The sequence below is a fragment of the Chionomys nivalis genome, chromosome 3 (assembly GCF_950005125.1).
Source record: "Chionomys nivalis chromosome 3, mChiNiv1.1, whole genome shotgun sequence".
Taxonomy (NCBI): Eukaryota; Metazoa; Chordata; class Mammalia; order Rodentia; family Cricetidae; genus Chionomys; species Chionomys nivalis.
The window spans coordinates 25,272,844-25,300,646 of record NC_080088.1 but is presented as its reverse complement, the minus strand read 5'-3'; the positions used below and the strand labels follow the sequence as shown (position 1 = coordinate 25,300,646).

At 36.5% G+C, this 27,803-nt stretch overlaps 1 protein-coding gene across 4 annotated transcripts in view; it reads left to right on the top strand.

Annotated features, from left to right (window-relative positions):
* The window catches only part of Robo1 (roundabout guidance receptor 1), a 1,002,189-nt gene that overhangs the window by 521,118 nt on the left and 453,268 nt on the right, over positions 1–27,803 (top strand). For all 4 annotated transcript variants that reach the window (XM_057763690.1, XM_057763686.1, XM_057763689.1 and 1 more), the window contains exon 3: positions 22,691–22,774. In XM_057763690.1, the coding sequence (XP_057619673.1) occupies positions 22,691–22,774 (84 nt within the window). The remainder of the gene's footprint in view (positions 1–22,690; positions 22,775–27,803) is intronic.

The following is a 27,803-nucleotide window of genomic DNA, read 5'->3' as shown; positions in this document are numbered from 1 at the left end:
AGAGGCAACAAGACAAAGAGGAGTTGAGAAATGCTTTGGTGTATCAGTCAGTAATACAGGATGATTTTAATGCATTATGATATGCAGGACTCAAGGGTTGGCCAAGGAATTAAGAATTCCTAAGTGTTTGGTTTGAAAAATGAAGTAGAGGGCTGGAGAGATGGCTCAGAGGTTAAGAGCATTGCCTGCTCTTTCAAAGGTCCTGAGTTCAATTCCCAGCAACCACATGGTGGCTCATAACCATCTGTAACGGAGTCTGGTGCCCTCTTCTGGCCTGCAGGCATATACACAGAATATTGTATACATAATAAATAAATATTTAAAAAAAAAGAAAAAGAAAAATGAAGTAGACTGTACTCTTCAGTATAATTATACATGTTTGAATTTTGAAGGCATAAATTCCAGATTTCCTTTTCTAGTCATGTGAGGTGGTGGAGAGACCAATTAGATATCTATGGGCAAGGGGCAAATAGTCACAAGTAATAGTCATTCTTTTCAAAATTCAGTGCAAGTGTTTGTAGTTAAAAACTTTTAGACTCTTTTCAGTGTTTAAAAATATTTAAGTGTCTAAGTCTTTGAATCATTGGCATGCTCTAAAATTCATGCTAGGGCTAAATACTGTGTATTATAACTTAAAATCATTATTACTGAGTATTAAATAACAAAAAAATTTTCATACATAAGTCCTACTAACCAAACTCTTGTCTTTGAAATGCAATTATTGGCAATTGTTATAGGCATAACTCTTTTTACTGTTATTCAATTTATTGAACTTGACAAATAGTACATTTTTAATTGTATTTCTGGGGCAACCTTGAATTGAGCTAGTGTATTGTGTCATTCTTCAGCAGTGAGCCTCAGTTTGATAAATAGCATATTTCAAAGTAACTTACCACTATCTATTACCTTAACCTGTAATCAGTGATCTTTGATGTTATATTTATAATTGCTTTTAAACACCACTGTCTATGCAAACCAAAGCAAGGAGCTTAATAAACAAACCTGTGTCTGTCTGAATTTTTCAGTTCTATGTTTTCTCATCACTCTCCCTCACCTTAGACTTCCTTATTCGTTGCACAACACCAATGTTTAAATTAAGTCAATTAGTAATCTTACATTGACTTCAGATTCTTCAAGTGAAAGGGAGAGTTTTCTGTCTTTCCCTTTAAATGAAAAGTTAGAGATAATGAAATTTTATAAGGAGGTTGTATCAAAAGTCAAGGCAGGCCAAAAGTTAGGCCTCTTGAGTAAAGAGCAAAGATGTAAATGCAAAGGAAGAGTTCTTGGAGGCAATTGAAGTGGTGCTCCACTGAACTCATGAATGATAACGAAAGTGACCCAGAGTTATTGCTGATGTGAAGAAAGTTAAAGCTGATGTGATGTGATGAAAAGAAAATCAAGCCAACCTCAGTGTTTTGAGCTGAATCCAAGTTCAGAGTAAAGTCCCAAATTTGCTACTCTATAGTTGGAAAAGTTGAGTAAAATCTCAAGGGGAAGTGTGGACTTTGAGAGTTAAGGAAAAGAGGGAAGGTGGGCTGTCAAATGTAGATGCTACAACAAGATATACAGAAGGTCCAGCTATCTCATAAAAAAAACATTCCATGAGCCACAGAAGGACCAAGTCCACACAGTATCTATTAGAAAAAATGTAGAAGGAGCTGTGGGCAGGCCTGCTTTTTGTCCCGCCTGGCTCCCACATAACTAGCTTTACACCTGAAATAACAACACACAAATTGTATTCTTTTAAACACTGCCTGGCCCATTATATCTAGCCTCTTCTTGGTTAACTCTCATATCTTGATTAACCCATTTCTAATAATCTGTGTAGCACCACAAGGTGGTGGCTTACCGGAAAAGATTCAGTATGTCTGACCTGGTGGCTGCCTCCATGGCTGCTGTCTCACTTCCCTTCTTCCCAGCATTCTGTTCTGTCTACTCCACCCAGCTACGTTCTGACCTATCAGGCCAAGCAGTTTCTTTATTAATTAACCAATGAAAGCAACAGATAGACAGATGACCCTCCTCCATCAAAAGTAATTCATCTAGGATGTGATACCAAGGAAGAGAGGTCAGCAGCAGATTGTAAAGCTCCAACAGGGAAGCGAATATTCTCATTTGAGGATAATGCAGTTGGTGTCTGTAATTGAAGTTAATTAGCATTTGTCTTCCATTCTGAAGCTTCTAGTGTTCTAATATGAATTCTACTAAATCTGCTGGTGGGGGGGGGTGAATATCTTTAATTCCAGCACTTAGAGGGCAGAGGTAGGTGGGATATCTGTGAGTTTGAGACCAGCCTGGTCTGCAAAGAGGGTTTCAGGACAGCCAGGGCTACACAGAGGGACCCTACCTTGAAAAAAAAAATTCTACTAAATCTACTCTGCATCCGGTTTCTCAAACATAATTCCATGTCTTAATGAATATTTTTAATTTAATTATTTATTATTCATACTTATTACCCAGGGGAAAAATGTTACTCATATAAACATTTTTCTCCCTCATCTCCCCCACAAGAAGCAAAATATTTGCTGCTGATTTACTTCATACTTGGTTACCCAAGCCTTGTTACATAAGTGTACAATTATATCAATGGTGCTTAATGCTTCCTAACAAGGGATTTATTCTGAAATTCCTGGGTCACAAAGAAATTTCAACCATCAAGTTGTAGTGTTTAAGAAATTCAAAGGACATATTCAAAGGACATAGCTTCCACAAATGGTGTTTCATCTGGTAGAGTAAACTGATAACCTTCTAAAGCAGATTCACTTCTGAAGATGTTACTAGGACTATGTGCTGTTTTTGAATTGGAGTTAGAATATCAGCATTTGCTAGAGTTTTGAAGAAGCTGATCACAACTCTTACAGACAACTTAAAGGAGTTTGATAGTTTAATTCAGTAATTAAAGATGTGGAAATAGAAAAAGACCTAGAATTAGATATGAAGCCTGTGGTTGCCTCTGTTTCAATCTCATGATGAAATTTCAACAGTGATTTGATTTTCATGGAAAAACAGTGCAATAACATGAAACTACTTTTTCAGTTAATCACAGTGTTATAGTTTAGCCACAATGCAGGGATTCAACTTAGTTGAAAAACTGTTCCAATATTGTCAAGATTCGACACAAATTTTAGAAAAGGTTCTGTTGCAGGTAAAAGGCTATTAAATAGCATGGCAAGACGTGGAGAAATGTTTCATGAAAAAAATAATTTAAACTGGGTATGCAACACTATCATCTTGCATGAAATTGCTACACTTCAGTGACTACCATCCTGAGATCAGCAACCATCAACACTGTAACTAGCACCATTCCCTAGCAACAAGTACAAAGTGAGACAAATTGGAAAAATTGACTTTTTTTGGCTCTATCACAGAAGAACTCAAGCAAGCCACTGCCCCCAAAATTCGAGAGTTTGTGAAAAATCTAAATTTTTTAATAACTCTTTTAATAGAAAAATGATTTTTTGAATGAAATTGGGGGTTGCACAGTGATTTACTGATTTTTCTAAACCAAGAATTCAAAATTATAGTGTTTTCATGATATAATTACCTCCACTGTCAAGAGTATCCAACTAACAATGTGAATATGGAGTTAACAAGAGATCGTTGAGGAAAAAACTGTGTTTACAATTAAGTCATCCCAATTCTTAGGAAACAATAATTGCTTTGGAGCTGAGACCCAAGCTTTGATTTTACAAATCTGAGCACCTTAATTCTAAAGTCATATTCATATCATATCTAGATCTTAATTATTAATTATATCAACATGAGCTATTACTCTAATCCATCATTCTTATTAGACAACACATATTAAAAATTCAGCATTTCTGAAAACGCTTCTTAGCAATGAATGTGATTGTTAAGAACTGATTTTTATTGAATTGTTTATTTTTTATGTAATGGTAATTTTATACAGCTCTAGGACTTATTTCATGCTTTACTAGAGCAGGAGACATATACATGAGTACTCACAGAAAATCATACACTGCTGCAAGGGAGCTCAACCTAAGAAAGTGATTTGCATATTTCTCCTCTACTACACACCTTGTATTCTGCTTTGTCAGTCTGTGAACTGTTATTTTAGACCCTGCCCCTGTTTCCCAGGCTGGGTCATGGTTAGGGTTTCTATTGTAGTGACAAAACAACCAAAAGCATCTTGGGGAGGAAAGGGTTTATTTTAGCTTACAGCTCTCAGGTCCCACCTGGTCCCTTTGGGAAGTCAGGACAGGAATTCAAGGCAAGGCCCTGAAGTTAGGGACTGAAGCAGAGTCCTTGGGGGACCGACCATGTTTACTCCCCATAGCTTGCTCAGTCTGTTTTCTTTTTTAAATTAATTTATTTATTTAAAAAGTCTTTTCTCGTTTTCCATTCCAATCCCAGTTCTCATTCCCACCCCAATCCCAGTTCCCATTCCCACCCCAATCCCAGTTCCCATTCCCACCCCTCACCCCACCCACCCCTCACCTTCTTCCACCCACCCCACCCATCGCCACCCACCCAACCCCCACCCTGGTCCACTCCTCAGAGAGGGTTAGGTTTCCCGTGCAAAGTGAAGAAAGGGTAGCAACTTACTTTGAGGCAGGACCAAGGCCCTCCCCACTGTATCTAGGCTGAGCAAGTTATCTCTGCAAAGAGAATGGGTTCCAAAAAGCTGTTTTCTCATACACATAAAAGCCAGCTGCTCAAGAGAGGCACCGCGCATGGTGGGTTGGGCAATCATTGATCAAGACAATGCCCTCCAGACTCCACTACAGCGCAATCTTAAGGAAGCATTTTTCTCATTTAAGAGTACCTCTTCAAGATGTACCTAAGTTTGTGTCAGGTTTACAAAAGCCAAACAGCACCCAGACTTCTATCTTATAGCTATCATTTTTTTTTAATTTCTAAACTTGTGTTACTGTAGTTATTCTGTAAGCAAGAATACAGCCTTCTCATTTATAGTGAGGCCCCTTCTTTATTCTGACAGTAGGAAACATTCGCCACCTACTCTTGTGTATTTCTTTCTTTTTATTCTGGGGAAAATAGATTGTCTTCTAGAACTGATCCATATAAACCAGAAATAAGAAGTAGGAATTTAAAACTATAAAGACCTACAAAAATAAGCTGTTAGGTATGGCACAGGAGGATGAGGAAAGAGGAGAAACAAAAAGTAATTCCAAAATATGCTTAAAAGACTTTCCTGTAAACATCAGTTGTTTTCTTTTGAATGATTACGGTGATGAATAAAAATAATTTAGGTGCATCAATAACAAACAGAAAACAGACGCTATATTCAGCCTGACATTGCTTAAAAGCTGATTATAACACAGCACCCAAAAGAATCGATAGAGCCATTAACCATCTCATCCACGGGTGTGATAAATGACAGATTACCTTCAATGGGATCAAACTTTTCCCATTCAAAGGAAGGCACTTTCCTATTCAAGGACCACTTGATTGAATGGTGCCACAGATCTGCCTAACACCCAATTTCCTAAAGTCATTTGAAGGATGGGATTATTTAGCTTATACTCTGAGCGACTAATTGGAGTCTGAGGCAACAGCTGTGGAAGGAATATAGTTGTCCAGGGAGCTAGTTCCCTGAATATTGGGGATCTTATCTTCAGCACCTTTGATCTCATGAAATGGGATTCCTCGGCTGCAAAGAACCCCCACCTGATCCCACACACCCAGTTTATATATCTTAGTCCCAGCCTTCCCGTCTTAGGTTTTGCCACACAGGAATACTGTCTGAATGTTATGATCTCTGAAGCTGTCATGGTTGGATGTTCAACACAGAGTAAAATCAGCCTTTAAATCATTGGAGTACCAACTATTATCTGTCTACTTCATACATTCTGAGTTACTGTCTGGCAGATGCTAAAGTTACACCATAAAGAATGGTTAAACTAGAATTTAAATTCAAATCTTTAGTGCTGTCTTTCCTTACAATTTGCAAAACGAACTTATACATTTTATTATATATCTATCTAGTTTTGATCCACAATGTTCTATATTGTTTCATAGAGACATGAACACTGTTTTACCTTTAGTTACAAACCCAATTCCTATGCCTTTCCCTGTTCTTTACAAATATCTAGAACACTATTGTTACAGAACTAAAGTCTATTTTGTCTTTGCTTGTTTGTTTTAATATATTTTTCACCTCTTCCTTATGCTTAGCTTTGTCTTCTGCTAGAATTCAGAGACACACACCTCTTCAGATTTTGAGCCCTTAAACAATCAAAATCAATTAAAAAGCTGTCACCATTTTTTTCAGATGTGTAAGACTTGTCATTTTCATCTTTCAGTGTTCTCATTTCATTCCTCTTCATATTGTTTTTGTTTTAACTTTTGTTTATGAAGTAATATATATTTAATTCTTCACACTGCTAATATCAGTATAAAATCATAAGTGAAAATTAATTTTAAAGGAAAGCTATTTCTACTAGTATTATTTCTGCATATTCCAAGTCAGTCCAAAGTGTGGGGAAGATAAGCATATATACATATTTATATACATATTGTATGTTTTGTTATGTGACAATCTACATTCAGTTCTACAAATACAATAATAAACATTTTGCATTGAATGTGTTTACAAAAATGACAAGAAATCCTTATAGCTCAGAGAATTGTTCTTCTATATTTTGACAGACATTTTTTCTTTCAGAAAGTTTTCCATGGTTCCTTTGTCTTCCTCTTTGTTTCCGTGGGACCCACCCTGAGGCCTTGCTCAACTTTCACAGGGCACTCCAGAAAGGCCTTGGTGCTGTGTGAGCCACAAGAGAGGGGGTGGGGATAATTCCAAACTCTGTTGATGCTATTGCCTTAAAACATTTAGCACTCTTTTTAAATAAAGGCTTCTGTTTGTTTTACCATAAATTTTATTGTTCCATAAACATAAGTAGTATGTGAAAACTCCATAGGCAATTCTGTTAATTTGGAATTTTCCTCCACATTTGTTTTTAATATAAATTTATCATTTGAATTATTCTCAAAAGTTTCATAGAAGGAACACACACAACACACGAGCTTTTACTTAGTACCAAGTAAATGATCTCTAATTTATTGTCTATACTGCCCATATCTGTTTACATCAGTTCTCATTCATTTCACTCAACACTATGAAGTTGTTTAATTTTATCTTATTCTATTGTATTTTATTTGTTTTATTTTATCATTCTTCAAAGGGAATAATATTAGTGTGACCTGAACATTCTTTATCAAGCTGTCAGAATTTATCAAATAAAAGGTAATGGTTGAGATCCTGAACAATCTACTTCATAACCCCTGTACTTTTCATGGAACTCGATTAAGTCTTTGGGCAATTTTTTATTACATTGTTTGTTATGGTTATAGTCTGTTTTGTATTTATTTACTGGGAAAAAATCTGTTATAAAATCTTGTAAGATTTTCAAAGTATGTCAAACATATTTCTTTAAAGAGAGCCTTTATATGATTGCAATTCTACAATCTTTATAGTTTTATATTGAGAAAAACAAGAAAAAATGGAAAGATTACTTGTGATAGGTATTTATGAAATCAGAAATATTTTCAACTCCCAATGAACACCTAAAGCTGACAATTCGAGATGACAGGTGTTTTCTCCCATGTTCTAAGATTATCGATTCTTTTGATTTGTTCTTGTAATGAGACAGATGCCTTAACTACTGTCCTTGTCAAAATATATTTACCAAGATATTTTAATCGATTTTTTTCAATACAAAAAACTAGTAATATAGGTCCATGAAGAGAAACCAAACCAACTTGAGCATCTGTGTAAAACTGAGATAACTCTTTTAGGTACCTGAAACTACTGAGGATCTATAGAAACATAAATTTCAGAGAATTTGATTCTATTACACATATTTTTATTCAGTCTTCTCTATAATTAAGCACCAGTAAAGACTGAAACATTTTATGGTTATGGTAAGACTCTACCATGGAATATGTTTTTATTTAAGAAGATCCAAAATAAGAACAGAACAAATTTCTGTACCATGGTTTTTGTTGTTGTTTATTTGTTTGTTTTTAATTGGTTTTCTGCTTGTTACTATCAAAGTAGAAAAAGGTACCAAAGGTTATTTCACCTGTCTTCACTTTTAATACACATTGTGTGGCTTTTCCCTCTTTTGTTATGAGAAGAATAAGATATTACTAAATATACAAAAGTCTACAAAACTTACTTCTGTGTCCACAGAAGAGCTAGCAAGCAGTGATATCACTTACCTTTCTTACTTTGGATTAGACTCTCAAAGTCTATGCTTTCTATCAAAATTTCACATACCTTTATAAAGAGAGAGGTGTTGGGGAGGTGAGAAAAGCAGGGAGGAAGGCAAGGGAAGCTAGAGGGAGGGGAGAAGAAGATGAGTGAAGGAAAGGAAAGAGACGAGAGTGAAGGAAGGAAAGGGCTCTTGGAATATTACTTTTAACATTTACTTCTAACATGACAAAGGTAGCTTTTCCAATAAACACATGAGTGTATTTCAAAATCTGATCGGCTGATTATAAGGCAGTCAATAAATTGGCACTTTATCAAAAAAGTAATCAACTACCTTATGCCCTAGTAATTGCACTTCTGGGCATTTATCCCAGAGAGATGAAAACTTATGTTTAACACTAAATCCTGCACACAGATGTTTGTGACATCTTTATTCATAATAGGTAAACCTGGGAACTACCAAGATATACCTCCATACGTCAGCAAACTTCAGTAAATTCAATCTCAGGAAACTAGACTGCAATGAAAACAAGTCTGAACTTTTTTTTTTTTTTTTTTTTTTTTTTGGTTTTTCGAGACAGGGTTTTTCTGTGGCTTTGGAGCCTGTCCTGGAACTAGCTCTGTAGACCAGGCTGGTCTCGAACTCCCAGAGATCTGCCTGCCTTTGCCTCCCGAGTGCTAGGATTAAAGGCATGCGCCACCATCGCCCGGCAAGTCTGAAGTCTTAAAACATGCAGAAACGTAGAATAATCTTTGTGGAATTTCACTGAGTAAAGACAACATTTGTCAAAAAGTTTCATACTGTATGGTTTTAGTGAAGACTGTGTCTCAGAATGACAAAGCAATATACGGGGAGAATAGACTAGTATTCAAAGGATGGGTGGGTAGGGAGAGATTGAATGTGTCTAGAAACGTAGAACTGCAAGTTCTATTAGGTGAGATACAGGCTCTTTGCCACACTGGTAGCAACTCTGATAATATATCTATGATAATGCTTTTAGTTTTTGGAAGTGTTACCATTCGGGAAAATTTGGCAGAAAGAACAATAGGCTTCTTGTACTTCTTACCAAGCCTACAAGTATCTCCATTTTTTAAATATTGTTTAAATTGGCTAAACACCAAAGGAGAGCTTCCAAATTTTCCAAATTTTAAATGCTTGTAGGAAGATCAGAAAGTATCGTGTTATGATCTAAAAGCCTTCTGGGGGCAACATGTTTTTGAGACATAGAGAGCAGAATTCTTAGCAGCTTATGTGATTGATAAGAAAATTGACAATAATATATTTTTCTCTTTCAATTAAATATAATGTTATCTTGTTTTACATTTATAATGATCAGTGAAATACATTGTGATTGCTTTGGAATCTTTTTTACTCTTTGTGTTTTCTCCTACACAATTATGCTTTATAGCTACTAGGCATTGCCAGGATTATGTGCAATTATGAATTATTTTTAAACTAAGGGCCATAGAATCATAGGTAAGTATATAACTTATAGTTAGTCAATGAAAGGTTTATACTTTTTGGCAATTTCAGTTGCCAGGTGCTAGGATGTCAGGTAATTTTTAGAATCATATTTAAATGTTCAAATATACACTCTCTAGAAATGTTTTAACATTAGCACAAAACATTTTCTTGTCCTAAAAAAACATAAATTCTTCGGTGCTTAATCTATTCACATTAATTTACTTCTAATGGAATTCTGACCAGCCATTCCTAAATGAAACCTGTCAATCTTAGGATACTTCGATGCCACCATTGCAATTCTTCCATGCAAATCTTTGCATGGAAGTGCAAAGATTTTTTGGAGATATATGTTGCATATTAAAAATGATAGAGATTTTTTCCATTCTGTTTCTCTATCTTTACGAACTAATGATGTGTATTTATAAATTCTACTTTTCCTAAAAATATTCACAAATAATTACCATAATTCAGTTCAGCAAAATTCATTCAGTATCTATAAGCAGTTCTACTTATTTTGCAGGAAAATGTGTTTCTTTGCAGTTAAGACCTCTATTTAAAAGAAGTCACACGAACCTGATGGAAACAGTCTAAGTTACCATATTAGGCTTTTTAACCATTTCTCATGTGTGTGCTAACCAACAGCATTCACTCTATGGCTGCATGTTTGGAAACAAAACAGCATTTGCCTACTAATGCTGTTGGCATTCTGACTGTTTTATGGAAAATCTTAAACATTTAATCTGGGAAAGGGTTTTTCAGAGCCTCTGAATGTAGTAAGGAGGCTGCTAGTTTGTTTCCAGTTGCTTAGCCCCAAAATAATCACACAGAAACTGTATTAATTAAATCACTGCTTGGCCCATTAGCTCTAGCTTCTTATTGGCTAACTCTTAAATATTAATTTAACCCATTTTTATTAATCTGTGTATCACCACGTGGCTGTGACTTACCAGCTAAATTTCCCAGTGTCTGTCTCCAGGGGGCTACATAGCTTCTCTCTGACTCTGCCTTCTTCCTCCCAGCATTCCATTTAGTTTTCCCCACCTAGCTCTGTTCCCTGTGCATGTCCAAGACAATTTCTTTATTAACCAATGGTAATCACAGCATACAGAGGAAAATACCACATCATCTTAATTTACAAATGAAAACAGTACCCAATACTCTAAAAAGTATACTATAAAAAGAAAAGAAGAAGTGCTGCAGTGTTTTCAAATCAGAATATGCAATACTGTGCTTGAAATGCATTCTTGTGTTTGGCATGGTAATTTGCATCAAAAATCCCAGCCCTTGGGAGGCTCTAGCTAGGAGATTGCTGCAAGCTCAAACATAACTCGAACACTAAGTTTAGGCCAGCCTGAGCTACAGTATGAGATAATATCTCAAAAGACCACTCAAAGAATAACAAGAGGCCATAATTTGGGGGCAGATATGCTAAAAATCTGTCATATCGTTTTATCTGAGATACATGGATAATCATACCAACTACAGATTCATTTCTCACTTGCTTCCTAGAAGGAAAACTTACTAAATTCTCCTAAAAGGAGAATTGACTCCTGTTGACCATCAGTAAATGAAGTGACTGGTACACTAGCCAGGAACATTGCTGCCAGAAAAGATTTGTACATACTAAATTATCCCCACGATTGCTTGAATGTAAATAGTAATATGAATAGCCTACCAGACTATAGGGTGCTTGATTTGGGAGAGTAATAGCTCAAGACCCTTGCTATTGGTGCATGCATCCAGACAAATTGCATAAAATTTCTTCTTTTAATAGTCTTTGTCATTACATGTTTCCATTGATTTACAATAATAATGGCATGAAAATTATCCCAAAGTGAAGCATATCTTACTGTAAAAAAGATGCCTGTCATATTAATGCCTGTGATGATAACATTTTCCACCAAAATACAAATTAAAAACTGCAAATCAAGAGTGAAAAGGCAAACAAAATGGAGAGGAAAAAAACAAACCTGCTACGGACAGTATGTAATTGAGTTAATAGTTTCTGTATGATTACGTTTGTGTGTGTGTGTGTGTAGCATATTTGCATAACGTATAGACTAGTAAGAAGAATGAGACTGTTTACATTTCAATGTGATATCGTGTAGTAGAAACATCCAATGGCTGTGGGTTTCCTAGACTGAAATACTAGAATCAGACTCAGGGGCAAATTGGTCAGATGATGTGTGACTTGGCTTCGCTAAAAACCACAGCCTTTGCTACCCAAAGCTTTCTCCTGAGAAGCCTGGGAGGGTTGCAAGGAAAGTAACACAGGGACCTTTAGAAAAGAAAGCAGCCACCTCCCTGCCACTGTGGGCTCACGCTGAGGGGCAATCAATGCAGCTGAATGAATGGCGAGGAGGCCGCACTCCCTCTCTGGTACTCTATCTGACACTTCTAATCCTGGTGACCTTTGGGCAAGCTGAAGGCATAAAATGACCCCAATAATCAAAAGCACAATTAGAGTGAAGAGGGCAAAACCGTGACTGTGGTTAGAAAAGACAGACAATGAATAGCCTGTGGAGGAAATGTGTTCCCTTAGCAGTTAAGTGAATGCAGCCCTGAAATGGTCTTAATTGTCTCAGAAGGCTGACTGCCAGGGCTTCCCCCAACTCCTGAGGAAGGGCAGGTGAGGAGAAGACCTCACAGTTGCTTCAGACTTGGCCCCCTTTGCAGCCAGGCCCCAGCCTAAAGGATATAGCAGAAGGGGACAGATGTTGAAGCGCCCATTTCCGGCTCAGGGAAACGCTCTCTTTTAGTAGTGAAGAAATCTGCAGAGTAGCCGCAATGTCGTGCACTGCACAACCACGAACCCACCCCCAACCCCACCCCTGCCTTAGGAGATTAATTTCAGTAAATCTTTATGAACTTAAACCAACCAAGCAATTAAGTGAACACAATTTTCTTTTTTTTTTTTTTTATCTTTTGCACAATTTTCTAAGCCAAAAGGATGGTGTGGAGTCTTCCTGAATCAGAAGTGGGCTGGCAATCCAGTGCAAAAGGCTCTAAGAAAGAGTTTTGCTGAGCACACAGAAAATGTGGCTAAGAGAAATTGAAATTTTCAAAGCCAATATTCTGTTGAATTTTAAAAATTCTCTCCTTTAAGCTCCAAATTGGCATGTTAACATCAAAACGGAGTGTACATTTTCTCATTCAAAGGCATCAACGTATTTTTTTCAGATGCCTGTTTCTGTTTTCTAGTGGAAAAAAAAGCAAGAAAGCTTGTAGATTTGATAGATGGGGAGGTGTGGAGATGGGAGGTACAGGATCCACGAGGGCTTGGAGGACTGGACACCGTAATCAGAATATATTGTATGAAAAATTATATATTTTCAATTAAAAAGATAGGAATCAAATTTTTAAAGTAAAAAAGAGGTTAACATGGAAGGTATATATTTTAGTTATTAAAAGGCTCTGAAGGTTTTTTAAGTGTGTTTATGCCCATGTGTCAATGTGTGGGTATGTTTCCAGTGCCCATGGTGATCCCAAAAGGATAAGGGATCTGGAAGTGGGTTACAGGCTGTCGTGAACTTCCATATATGAGTGTTGGGAAGAGGATTCTGGGCTTCACAGAGAGCAGAGCCACCTTTCCTGCCCTAAAGTGACTTTTGAATAAAACTTCTGATTTGAAATACTTATACTATTAAAAAATAATGTACTGATTTCAACAATGTCTTTGGAAATTTGATGAAAAATTTACGAACTCTGCTCATTTGATTCCTTTGTAACAACTCAACTGTGAAATAGATATGACTTTTAGACGACAGGAACAAATCCAATAAATAAACAAATAAATAAAGTAAATAAATATTGAAGTAAGCAAGTAACTTTTTAACATATTCTTACATAAAATACCTAAATTAAATAACAATAACTACTTAGTTTTAAGGATTCCAAAACACTGAATATATAATATGATAGCTGATTACATTTAAGAAAGCATTGATCCGTTACACTATAGATCATGGCTACTAGTAGCATCAATTGCAAGTGGATTATTAACATATTTTTGGAAATATTAATAGATTGACATAGTCTATAATGACATATAATCCAAAGTCAAAGAATAGGACATTGGGGTTTTTATTCAGTCTCAGATATGTTCATCTTCCTTCAAACTCTGACTTCTACCACTGTAGAAGGTGAACAATCCCATTTGTTCCTGACTTACTAGCACCTTTTTTTTTGTATAGAAGGAACATTTTATTCACTTAGATATTATTATTGTGCCATTCTTGCCTCTTAACTGCATTTGAGCGTGCTTTGAGGGCAGCTGGGACACCACCTGTTAACTCCGTTCAAGCACTATTTAATTAGCCCATGGTGAAGTCACCTTATGCTTTGGCTGGAAGGGAGTGGAATGGTAGCAGATGCTAAGCTCGATAAAGAAAAGCCTTTGAGTACCAGGGCAAAGTGGGTGGAGAGAATAACAGAAAAAAAAAAAAAAAAAAAAAAGGCCAACAGACAGAGCCGGCCAGAGATGCTAAGTAAAATGAACCGGAAATTAACTCTCACAGATAAAGTTCAAGACAGCAAATCTCTGAAGATTAAATTCCAGCCCAGCAAGGTATCTGTCACATCATATGCTACTGAGGATTGTGAATAAATGCAGGTCTCAATTGGACAATTGGCTCGGTTTCTAATTATACAAGGGGGTAGTCATCACTAACTGTTTCCATGAAAACCCCAGTGACATTCTTACACCAAACATTCAGACATCAAAGAAAAAAAAAAAGCATGTTGTCATGTTGGAGAATAATTTTCCCAATTACCTTAAGAGCTCGCCTCTGTCGTGTTTCTGTGAGAAGAGATCTGGCAACGAATGGTTTTAAAATCATAAGCATTTCTCTATCAATCGAGCAATTTCCATACTGAAAGCTCTTTGTCCTCTTTGGTTGAATTAAGTTGCATTTCAATGAGTTAAAAGCTTCTTCCCTGCGTTTGATATTCTGTCACAGTCATATCCTGAATGCCTCTGCCTCCCTAACATTCTCGCAATGCTTTCTGCTAGCACCATTGTTACACGTGCATCTCTTATTGATGTTGTACCTAAACATGTGCTAGATGTCTGCTCCTTCCTATTACACTGTAACTTGATGGCCCTCTAAATCATGGAAACAAAGTGACAGTTCAGAATGTTTGTGTACTCTAACATGTGGTTTTTTCAGAGTTATAATATTCTTTGAATATTCAAATCTGGGATGTATCACCAAAAAAATAAGGACTAATTCCAAATTGCTATCATATCACTCAATTTCAAGAGAAGCCACCAGGAAAAAAAAATTGCACCCAGTCAAACTAGAATATGTCTGTATTTTATCTACACCTACATTGGATACTACCCAATTAAAAAATTTAAAAATTTTAGAAGAAAAATATAGTTTACTCACCTGACCTGAAGCTATTTAAAATTCTGTCATGGCTCATTGATGTAAGAGCCTCTTTCAGTTTGAGTGTATGGCTGCTCATTACATCTTTTTTTGATACACACTGTGTTAATCATACCCCATGTAACAAACAACTAGGAAAATACAAATAAAATATTGCACTGTAAGTAAGATAACTATTTCTTAGACATATATTTAAATTACATATAATTTAACAACCTTTAAAATCAAAAATCAAAAATATGTCTCAATAAGAAATATTTTTTAAACAATAATGGTTACAAAGAATCTAGGTATATATTTTAACTTCAGTAGTTTAATTCCCAAACCAAGCTGTCTTGAGACACTGTGTGAAATCCCTATTATAATAGCAATTTTGCCTATTTCTTGCTTACAGTCACTTGAATGCCTCATTAAATATTTTACTGTGTGTATAAAGACGATGAAGAAAGCCTGGTAGTGTGCTCAAAGGAGCTAAGGGATAGATGTATGAAACTATCTGACCTTATTGTTCCGTGTTGGGACAAAAGCAACTAGCCTGGTGTCCCATTGCACATATTGGAATTCCACCTAGTTTGCTAACAGTGATTGAAATGTGAAATCAAATTTCCAATCTGTACTTTGCCAGTTGCATAATACCAGGGACCCTCTTTGCTCTTGGTGTCTGTGTCTTACATATAAGAACATGGTGACAATTGGCAATTCCCTGTTCATAACAGACGCTAAAAATACATAGGGATATAAATGGACATTGATATTCTAAGTAAATTTAAGATATGAATAATATTTTTGATGAAAGTCAGTGCAGTTACTTTTTTTACTTTATTTTGATTTATTTGGTAACCTCATCACATAAACAAGAATATGTCAAAAATCATAGGCCATTGTATGAAACTTGTACTTTTATGTATGATTGCCATCCCAAGTCATAGGCTAAGTACCTCCCTATCATTAAGATTATTTTACTTTTGACAAATAGCAAACATTTCTGAATTTTTTTCTTCTTATCAGAAGAAAATTTTTAAATTTTGGAAGCCATATTCAGTAAATAAAATTTGCATTTGAATATATGCCTTATAATAAAGTAAACATTGTGGTTCATTTTACTAAACCAAATTTCTGTTAATTATTGCCCACAACAATTCTTACAACCATAGTTCTTCCCAATTTAGAACAAAGGAAATTCTTTGACTTTCCAATTATAGCAAACATAAGGGTGATTGTAGACTTTGACGGTGACCATGTTGTTTCTTTGAAAAAATAGTTTATGAAAATGTGGTAGGGGCTGGAAGATAGCTCGGTGGGTAAAAGTACTTGTGCAAACATAAGAACACAGGTATGAAACCCCAGCACTGACACAAAAAGCTAGGCATTGCTGTATGTGACAGTGACCAGCACCTGGGGTAGGGATAGGAGGATTCCTTGAGCTCACTGGCAGCAAGACTAGCAAATTAGCACGTTTCTTTGAGAGACTGAGGAGACAAGAAGGGATGTGATAAAGCATCATTTTCACATCCTCTCTGGCCACCACATGTAGGGATGTTCACCTGCACACAGATCTGTACATACATGCATACACAACACAAAAGACAGAGAAACATGTATTAGCACAATATTAATGACATGTATCATGTTTGATGATCTAAAACATGATAGTAATTTTCAGTTGCATTGTGCATAACAAAAGTTATTTTATTCTTTGAATTTTTGAATTGGATACTACAAAAAAGCCACTGTTAGGTTTCCCTCTAAATCTCTATAATAATTCTCATATAGCTCCCTTTCATTCCAATTCAAAAGAATAGAGAGAATAATAATGCATACTCAATAATCATTTTGGCCATACATGGCAAAGGCAGAAGGTAAAATTTAATTTTGATTTGATCCTGTAGGATTCTGATGCTGATCAAATCTTCATAATTTTGTACTTAATTTTGTAATTCATTACCTAGGTTTCTAATTAAATGCTCTCAGTACTTCATTTAGAGGACCCATTCCCTGCATTCCTCTTGATTAGTAGGAAAGAATCAATGAGAATTGATCCAATTTGTAGAACACAATCCTCATATTGATAGTAGTTTGTATTCATTTGCCTTCCCCTAATCTTTTATTAATGGTCATCTTCCAAATGTCAATTAATGCCAAAGTGTGGTGCAGTGATAGTTCAAATCTATAAAGCCAGGTGGACACTATACAGTAGACCAAAGGGGAGACTTTTTTCTCTAATGTAAATTCCAGGAGCTGAAACAGACTGGATGGATATGGCAGTAAAAGGACTTGGTCAGTGTGAATATCCTAAATTACGATGAATTGCAACATCAACTGGAATTGTCGATATAGCAAATGAAACACCAAGTTTATTTATTCATTTTATTGCTTGGTTTTGTTTTCTTGAGACAGGCTTTTCTCTGTGTAGCTCCGCCTCTTTTAGAACCCAATCTATAGACCAGGCTGACCCCAAACTCAGAAATCTTCCTGCCTCTGCTTCCCGAGTGCTGGGCTTCTCACTGTGTAGTCCTAGCTGTCCTAGAACTTCCCGTGTAGACCAGGCTGGCCTTGAACTCATAGAGAGATGTGCTAGCCTCTGCCTCCCAAGCAAGTGCTGGAGGTCAACACATGAACTACCAAACCCACCTTGGAAATTTCAAATTGATGATCAGAGTGGTTTTTTTTTCCTCCTGTACTTCTATATTTCCCCCCTGCAACGCTGCTTGCCGAGGTATGGGAACCACTTAGAGAACTATGAATGCTAAGCCAAGACACACATGAGCTTTCACCCTATGAACATAGCCATCTTCATGTGAGAGGGGAAGAGAAGCTTCAGTGCAGTATTTCCAGTGTGTCCCAAACTTGCTGAGACCACATGATCATCCCACATTTTTACTTTTGATATTTCCATAGTCGACTAATTGCTGAGATGGCCATATTCTTTCTTGAGCTCCTTCTCACGCAGTGTTTTTCTCCACCGTTCCATGAGTCTCACTGTTTAATTATTTATTCTACCTGCAAAGTCTAATAACAATAGATAATGTTCTCTATTCCTTTTATATTGGGCCTTAAATTTGGTTGCATGCAAGTCATACATGGTTTGTGGAAAAATACTATGCTGTACCACACAATTTCTTTCCGTTCTTGAATACCAACTACAGTGATGCTCAGTGGATTACTGAGTTAAAGTGGTGGCTATGTGATGTAGCCATTGCCAAAGTCTCTTTCACCTTACAGTTAGCAGTTGGTTTCTGAGGTGATACTTTGGTACTGGGGAGTCTACGGTTCTGTAACCTCAGTCCACACATAAGATTTAGGGCTAGTTGTTACTGATTAAATGATACAAAGTTCCAGTTAGACATGAAGAGTAGAGTCAAAAACTCTGTTCTGTAATGCAATGAAGAAGTAACAACAAGGTACGTATTCTTGATAATCACAGAGGGCAGACTGGATGTGTTTTCAGCACTGATACATTCATTTTCTCTATCAAGTGATTCTAAAATGTAGACATATTTTACACATAATAAATGGCATATATAAATATATAATTTTCCATCAGACAAAATGTTGAATGAATTTTATTTAAATAAAAGTTTACAGAAAGATAATGATTTCTAGTGTTTATTCCATTTGTAGTTTTTATTCTTATTAAATATGGGAAAGACATAGGATGATAAGACATATTTATCTTATATGAGATAAATAGTATATATTGCAAAGCTATTACTATATATATATATATAAAATCTTGCATATTATTTTTTCAAGTATGATAAAAAGCCCCATATCCAGAAGGTAAAGTCAAGCAATTCAGTTTTAGACATACTAAGGCTAATTTTTATTAAGTCTATGGTTGTTTTTATCATCATAGACAGCAGCATTTACTGAAGTGTAAAATAACGAAAATGTTGTGCACATGTATGTAAGATAGATAACACCATAAGGGACACTAGGAAAAGATTACATTGAAGTGGTAGCTGGTAAGTGTCGTGTTTACCAAGTAAAAGTGTGAAATTTGTTGGTGTCAACAAGAAGTTGACTTGGCCATCAGCTATGATTAGGCTGTAGGTGGAGCATGAACTTGAGCGATATGGAAGTTCATCAACTTATGAAAAAAACAGATCCTTCGGGTTGGATGATGGCAACAGAGAAAACAGGTCGAAAAGTTTCAAGTCCAGAGAACTAGAAACCATAAGCCCTTAAGAATTTGGATAGCCAGGCGGTGGTAGTGCACGCCTTTAATCCCAGCACTCGGGAGACAGAGGCAGGCCGATCTCTGTGAGTTCGAGGCCAGCCTGGTCTACAGAGCTAGTGCCAGGACAGGCTCCAAAGCTACAAACACTGTCTCGAAAAACAAAAAACAACAAAAAAAAAGAATTTGGATAGTAATAAGACAGTCATTCAAATGAGTACTGGAGTGGTCTATTCCCACAGTTTAGAAATGAAGTTGAGGGACAGATAATGAAAGAAAAAAAAAGTGGATTTGTTCTTAACAAACAAATAAAAACCAGGATTTCAGAACAAAGAGACTGGTTGCTTTGGAAGACAGTGAACACCAAATAGACACTAACTTCCCAGGAGGTGTGTCTCTGACAGGAATTTTTTTCCAGCCTTAGATATATATAATCTTATGAATCAGATGTCCTTTTTATATTTCATAAAATACCTTATATCTAATATTGGCCTGCCAGGGAAATAGAGGATGCAAAAAATCTAAGTTCATACATTGTCATTTTCCTCCAGCACATGATAATAAGTGAGAAAATGCATTTTGTGTGTGTGTTTTCTTTCCACTTGTTTCTCACTTAGAGTCAGTTACTTATGTAAAATTTGCCTTTGTTAATTAAACTGTTGCCTTCAATTCAATCCTGTGTAACAATAAAAAATAAAGTGCCTGACTCAGCAAGTTTACATTTTCATCTGAGCAACACACCCATGAGAGCAAAGTTTCCAGTTCCAGAGCCTTTGTAGATGACATGGAGGGTTAAATCAACAAGCAGAAGCTTCAGCCCCTTGAATTCAGGCATGTAAGGCTGCAAATTCAGAGACTGCAGAGAATCCCTCCTTCAAATATGCTAAAATAATATAACCTCTCACCTTTTTATCTTCTAGCATGTGGCTCAGTAATCAATACTACTTAACAATAACAACAACAACACACAAAATAAGTATCTAACTTTTAGACTCAACATTCAGCCTCCAGCTCACACAGAGAGAAGCAACGGGGCACTTTCTATTATCGTTATCTTTTGACAAGAAGGAGGAGAAGGAAGAAAAATTAGTGAAGTTAGTGAAAATGTCACCTTCTGTTTCTTTTAGGCCCAGCATGACTTTAATTAAAGACAGTATTAGATAGACAGAGTGGACTTTGCAGATATGGTAAAATTGATTGATTAACGCAGTCTAATCTTCCCTAAGCCTACAAGGAAAGCCTGGCATAGTGGGTAGACACAAGGAGGTAAGTTTACAGAGCACTAAGGATGAGTTAAGAGTTAAGTGAAGTCTTTTTTTTCTTTAAGTAGGTTTAGGCAACTCATTTCAATGATAATGAACTCACTTCCCTTATTTCCATGGATTTTAGGAAAACACCCACATTTCTAGGAAGGTTTCAATAACAAAAATGTACAAACCTTATACCACAGTTTTATGATACTGCATAAACAAGCCGATTTAATTGAGTCATAGATTTGGAAGAATGCTACCATGTTTTAAACAAAGTAATTAGAAAGACTGCAGCCACAATCAATAAACTACACCTTCATAATTAGGTGGAGAGTTTGCCTTGACTGTCTGTGCCTTTTACTAATGCTAATTAATTCATAAAACTAAAGTGACCCAGCACACACTGTGGTTTTTTTTAACAATATTTATGAAGCAGGAATGTACCCTCCCTTAAAGGCCTCTTAATACACATGAACAACAAATTTCTTTTTATTTCTCTGTGTCAGCCTCCTATTTGTTTAACCCCTTAAGTGAGGTTACTTGGTTTGTGGTCCAGCACTGTAGTAACTAATACTGCCCTAAATTACACAATGAGATCACTTCCAAGTCTCTCTAATGGACACATCTCTGACCTAAACAGTTCATGCATGCAGCAAGTTAACAAGTTGTGTGGCTAAAGAGCAGACGTGTTCACTGTCTGACCATTTCCAAAGTCACTTTTGAGGGCAAACACAACAAAGTCGTCCCTAAAGTTAAGGATAAATAAAGCAAAAAGAGCCTGCCCCCTTTTGTCTGCCCAGATCCAAAACTTCCTCTTCCCACATTAACCACACAGTCTCATCCTTTGACATTTGTGGTAGGAAATATAGAGAACCAGTAAATGAGAGTGAATAGCAGGTATCTGGCCAAAAGCTGGCAGTCTTGTGACAGACTTCATATTTCTTTTTAAAAACTCCTAAGTCATTCCTGAATAGTTTTGTCTGAGACAAAAATTTGCTGCCCTAACTGAAAACAGCAGAAACACAGAAATAATGATGGCTGTGACGTATTTAGAGGGACACTACCTGTGTGTGCTTACCGCCTCGTTTCTAAGTGACTCATTTTCTTTCTAAGCAAGCAAGGGCTCTTCCCCAAGCAACTCTGCAGATGCTGTTTAAGGGGATAAAAGCCCATAAGAACACTGCAACGTGAATGACCTTTGACTCCACATTATTTGATTTAGGAGCTATACTTGTGGCTTTTATTGTTTCCGTGTCTAGTTGTCAGCAGTGGAGCAGTAGGTGATGGTGGAAATTATCTATCACAAAGCTTTGGCACATAGCAACAGCATCACTAGACTGCTGTCACTCACAGACTGAGCTTCTGCTACTACGGATCAGCTTCATCTCAAAAACTCTGCATAGGAAAATGAATGTCCAATTTCAAAAACACCAAAAAGCATTTTGTCCTTGAGAAAACTAAAAAATATAAGGATGATAACACTTATATGGATAGTTGCAATATATACTACCAAGCAATCTGGAATGCCTTTAAGTATTCAAAGAAAAAATATTCCAAGTTAGGTGCTATTTTACCCAGACAGTCATTTAATTTTTCTCGGTCCTATTTCAGCAGAAATTGTTGCCTTCCAAAGGCATTGGATGTGGCCTGCTTCCTTTACTGTTTTATAAGGTGGGGGGGAGTGGAGCATTTTTATAATATCACACTCCTTCTGCCTCCACGAGACCCTTCTCCACTCCCTCCTGCTCTCCTCTGAAGTACAGTCCCTGGAGTCTGTAATTGCCAGGAGATGAAGCGATGATGGGGAGTGATCACAGTCAATAGCTTTGATTAACAATAAGGTAGAAAATTAGCAATGCTAGCATTCAGCCACCCTGCCCTCTCTCTCCTCCATATGCTCTCTCAGTCATGCTGGCGGCCTCGCGGAGGGCAGTCAGAGCCCTTCACTAGCTTTGAAGTGCAGCAAAGGTGCAGGCAGAGCAGAGAATTAGGGAAATTAAGGGGAAGAAGGGGAAAGTCTAGGCATGGTGCCGAGACCTGCCCAGGGCTCAGTGTGCGGTAGGAAGGGCAAGGAAGACGTGTGCTGTGTGTTGTTCTTGTGTGTTTTCCTGTCACATGTGGATTTACTTGTGTCTGGACATGCTGCGATCGAAATGGTATCTACTGTTACTTCTGTGACTCCAGCAGTAGCTGTGGTGTTGTTTCCGACAGACCCCGAGGACCTAGAGAGGGGCGACGGCAACGGAACACCAGCCCCCACCTCTGACAATGATGACAATTCGCTGGGCTATACAGGTAGAGTCTCTCTTTCCCAAATGCTAACTTCCTACTGAAATGCTTCCACCTCCATCCGTCATCAGCCACCTGTGCAAAATTTCTAACCATCCCTGCTTCCTGCTCACAGTCCCAAGCCCCTTCTCGTCCTCCTTCCCCAGACTTCATTCTGTCCTTGCAAAGTCCGACTGCAAATGTGAATACAATGGAGAACAGAGCTGTGCACTAAACCTGAACTTAGAGTGCTTGTCTGTTTTTAATAGCAAGTTTGCCGTTCAGGAAACGTGGATGCCTTCACCTACTTCAAAGGGTGCAACTTTTAGAGATTTAATGTTTTATCAAATTAGCTTCAGCAAAAGAAAAGAACCTACAAGTGGTTACGTTTCAAAATTAGCTGGACTTTTAAGCAGACTTAAATGTGGCACAATTCATAATGACAAACTCACATCTCTGGGATTTGTTTGCATGAGGCATGCTTATCTTGACAAGCAATCGCTCTGAAGCAGATACATGTATACATCAGCATATAAGTACAGATTAAGTTAATGTGTTAGGAGTAATTTACATACAAAATCTAAGAATGATCAGTGCTAAAATACAAAAATCTTCCCAGCATAATTTCTAAGTGGAGTTAGAAGCCTAATTGTGTAAATGACACAATTACAATCCCTTACTCTGAGATAATTTGACTGAAACTTTAGACAAGGATAAAGAATAAAAGACACCACTTAAAGCTTATTGAATAAGATAGTAATATAATAGAGGTCTGGCGCAGTAGAGGCTTTATTATGCCCCGTCCGCGGTGCATGTAGACAGTGTTCTTTGCAGGCACTGCCAGACTGTGTGCTGGGGTAGGTTGTAGAGAGGAGTGTAGTGGAGGTAAGAGATAAGAGAGAGTTCTTCTGTCTTCACAATTTTGCCCATGATTGTGCTAAGCAGACTGAACCGAGAGACATTCACTTTGTTATGAAACAATAAGCTAACAATTTATTTTAGAAGCGTCTTCTGTGTCTTCATAGACATATTATTTTTCACCTTTTATCCCAATTTTTGGTTTTAAACATTTGGAATAAACACCAAAATTAACAACACCTTTATTGACAATTTAACATGCTTGTGTGTCTCTATTCCCAAGGTTTCCTCGTTACCCTTTTCCTCTTAAGCAAAGAGAGCAGACGGCTAACTGACCAAAGTTTATGGTGATGGCAAGTTTGTGCTTCTTTTCCAGAAATGTAGCAATAGAAAGAGCTATAGATTACACCCTTAATAGAACAGTCAGATTAGGGTAGTTTGTGTTTGTGGAAAGAGGAATCAAAGGTAGATTCTTTTGGGGGTTCTCTCTCAGCATAATTCTTCTTCCTTATTCTTACTCTGTCTGGATAAACTGCATTGTTTAGATGCACTAATGGGATTTGCTCTTTGTCTTTTATAGATTTCCTCGATGTTATATATAAACCATGTTACAGCATTGAATTAAAAGTACTTAAAGAACAATGCACTTAATGACATGTTGCATTTAAGTATTTTTATTTCCATGGATTTTCCCCCTTGAGGGACTATCACAGGTAAATTAATGTGGAGTAATAAACTTATAGAGTTATGATTATTTTCTACAAGGGAACTAATAAAGCAATAAAATTATTGTAAAGTGAGAAAAAGTTAATCAACTGAATGATCTTTTTCTCGGGACTATTAACTGGATCCTTCACTTATGAAGAAAACCTACTCATATATGATGTTATGGGAAATTCTTGATAATTCAGAAAATCCTTTATGCTCTGTGAATTAAACAAGCACCTTGTGCTCTTTTATTTGAATGTTGATTCATTGTTTTTTTTACTCATTAAAACTGATACTGAAATTGATAAGAAAAAAGAAGTAAAAAGAATGTTTTAGCCATTTGATGTTCATGGTAAGAAAGATCTCAATAGACTTTATTCAAGGCATTGCTTGAAATTAGCTATGACTTCCTTTAATTTTGTGTGTAGATATGCATGCTTATGTATGTACGTGTGAGAGAGAGATTCCTTTGACCTCAGATTAGAGTTGCTGAAATCTTCATATATTACAAGAAAGTGTGATGTCCTATTTGTTCAGGAAGAAACTGGTTCATTTCATGTAAATTACCTGTAGTTTTGAACATCCAGAGTTCAGTAATCCTGGATGTAATCAGTAAGAACGAGTCAATAAACAAAACATACCTATTAAGAAAAGCAAAAAATGAGTCATTAGTTGGAATTTGTTTTAAAGCAAACTTCCTTTAAAGTTAACCAGAAAAGCTATCAGGAATTGTGTGTCAGCATTACAGTTTGCACACAACTTCCAAAGGGCAGCGACAACATCAGGTGTTTAATGTGTGTTGGCTCATTTAATTCAGGAGTCAAGTGAGGATTCCCCAGTATACTATAGGTGTATATTAGGTGCAATATGTACAGATTTGAATGATACTTTTAGGGGACACGAAACAATCCCTTAAAATATTCATGCTTATCAGATTCAAAGCCACACCCATTCCCTTTTACCTAGTTAGCTTTGGGGTTTTTTTAGGAGTATAATATTCACTGCACCCAGTCTGTCACTCTGACACTTGCACTGACGCTCAAATCACTGGGGACCATCGCTGTCAGAATGACCTGTCTTAGACTCTATGGATCTCATGTCACACACAAGAATTTATGTTTTCAATAACAACCTAGTTAACAAATGTTAATCTCCTTGACTAGTTGTCTTTTATATCGCATACTATGCTTATCTAAATCATTGAAGGGTTTACTCGAGAGAATTGGTGAGGGTAGAAATGTGGAGTTTAGGGGTAGGAGTATATTGATTGTGCTTTCCCTTATCTGTAGCTAGTGATATAAGGTCATGTAATGTTTTCAAATATTTCAGCTTCACTCCTAGCGATCAATAAATGCAAACCAATTTCTAAGGTGGCATCGTGGTGGGTTATTAAAGTGGACTTGTGCATTATTTATAGTGAAATAGCCCATTTCCTGTTTAACCAAGCATGGCATAAATATTAGGGGTTATTTAACAGTTCACAGCATATAGCCTTTGTCACAATAATAAGATAGCTAGGGTTTCAAATTAGCACTTTATGGGATCAGACACAAACCTAAAAATAATTGAATATGTAATCATCAATGGCTTTTTTTGGATTTCCTCAGAAGAGGACATTGTTATCATATTACACAAAATCTGAACATTATTAAAAATTTAAAAAATGTAATATATGTTAGAAAATTTAAATTTCTGAAATACACATATACATCATATGCATTTTACATCATCCTTTGTGAAAATTTCAATCAGAAATAAATCAAAGTTTATCCGAAAGTAAAAAATAAAAATTAAGTGGGAGTTAGTAATAACATTAGTAATGTAGATAAAAAGCAGTAATTAGAAAAAATTCAAATTTTAACACATTTTACATAAGAAAAGTCTATAAATTTGATGTATGTAGTGTAAAAAGTACATTCTTTGTCTCCATCTCAGCATATATCCCCATCACTGCAGATAAGGGGATTCTGCTGCTTGTATGATAGCATATTGGGAAAAAATAAATGTAAAGTTGTACATCAAAAAAAATCAGGAATATGTCAATGTCAGACTAAAATCTAACCAAGAATTGCCAGGGATGCCCATGTAATTTCAAATGACACCCAAATATTCTACCCCATCATACCCAAACCACATCCATGTAAACTTTGTTTATAGTTTCTTAAAGAGGAAAACAAAATATATGTTATCTTATCTAGAAAACAATATCTATATCAAATTATATGTTTGCCTAAAATAACATAAACCCCCAAACCGTATTCAGGAATCTCAACTATTAACTATTACAGGAAACTCAACTATTAACTATTACATGATGGTGGTGTTGATTCTTAGGTCTCCCTACACGTGTGTGTGTGTGTGTGTGTGTGTGTGTGTGTGTGTGTGTGTGTGTATCTGGGTGTGTCTGTGTATGTGAAAATCTGTGTGTCTATATCTTTGTGCATGCATGTGTGTGCACCTGTGTGTATGCCTATGTACATTTATGTATGTTTGCTTGAGTGTGTTGCATGTGTATGTATCTGTGGGGGAGGGGAGGTGTGTGTGTGTGTGTGTGTGTGTGTGTGTGTGTGTGTGTTTATAGGGATTGCAAGTACACATGGCCCACAGTGGGCATATAAATGGTAGAGAACAATATCTGATGTAGGTGTTTGCCTTGCTCAAGACAGAGTTTTTGTTTGATATTCTGTATACCAACATAGCTGATTTATGAACTTCCAGGACTTGCTTTGTCTACATTTCCTGGCTCACAATGGATATGCCTGGTTGCAGACACATGCTACCATCATACATTCTTAAGTTACTAATTTCATAGATAAAATCAAACAAAATATAAATTTTTTATTTATGCACTGATATAAATGACTGCAATTCACAATTTTTTTCTGTTCACAGAGGAGTTTTAGGAGCTCTTTAGAAGTAGTAACTTCCCACTCCTGTTAATCCCACCTCACAGGAAGATGGGATTGCTTATACAAATAATGTGGGAGGTCCGCTTCCATCCTTTAGGCATGAACCAATCCAAAATTAATTACATATAAACTTCCCTGGAGTATTTTAGCTCCATTTTAGGATTTAGTTAAAAATGAAGCAGCTCCATGTACAGTGGACACGCAGCACCCACATTGGATAGCTCACAGCCTCCTATAGGTCCACTTCCAGAGGAACCCATACCCTCTTCTGATCTCCATTGACTTCTGCACGCATGTGCTTCACATGCAGACAAGCATCCATACAGACACACCAAATGAAATAAATATTGAAAAAGAAAAGGTAGTAAAGTCTTTATTTGTGAAAGTTTCATGCATTGTCTCAAAAAGAAGCTTTATTTGAACTTCTGAAAGTTACTGTCTATTTTAAAAAATTGTACTCATGTGCTAAAACATTTCCATATAAGGCAATAAGTAACATCTTTAAAAGGGTAAAACATGTATGTACTCTTTAAGTAAGCATATCCAAATATGCAATGCTGTACATAAATAATTGAGATTAA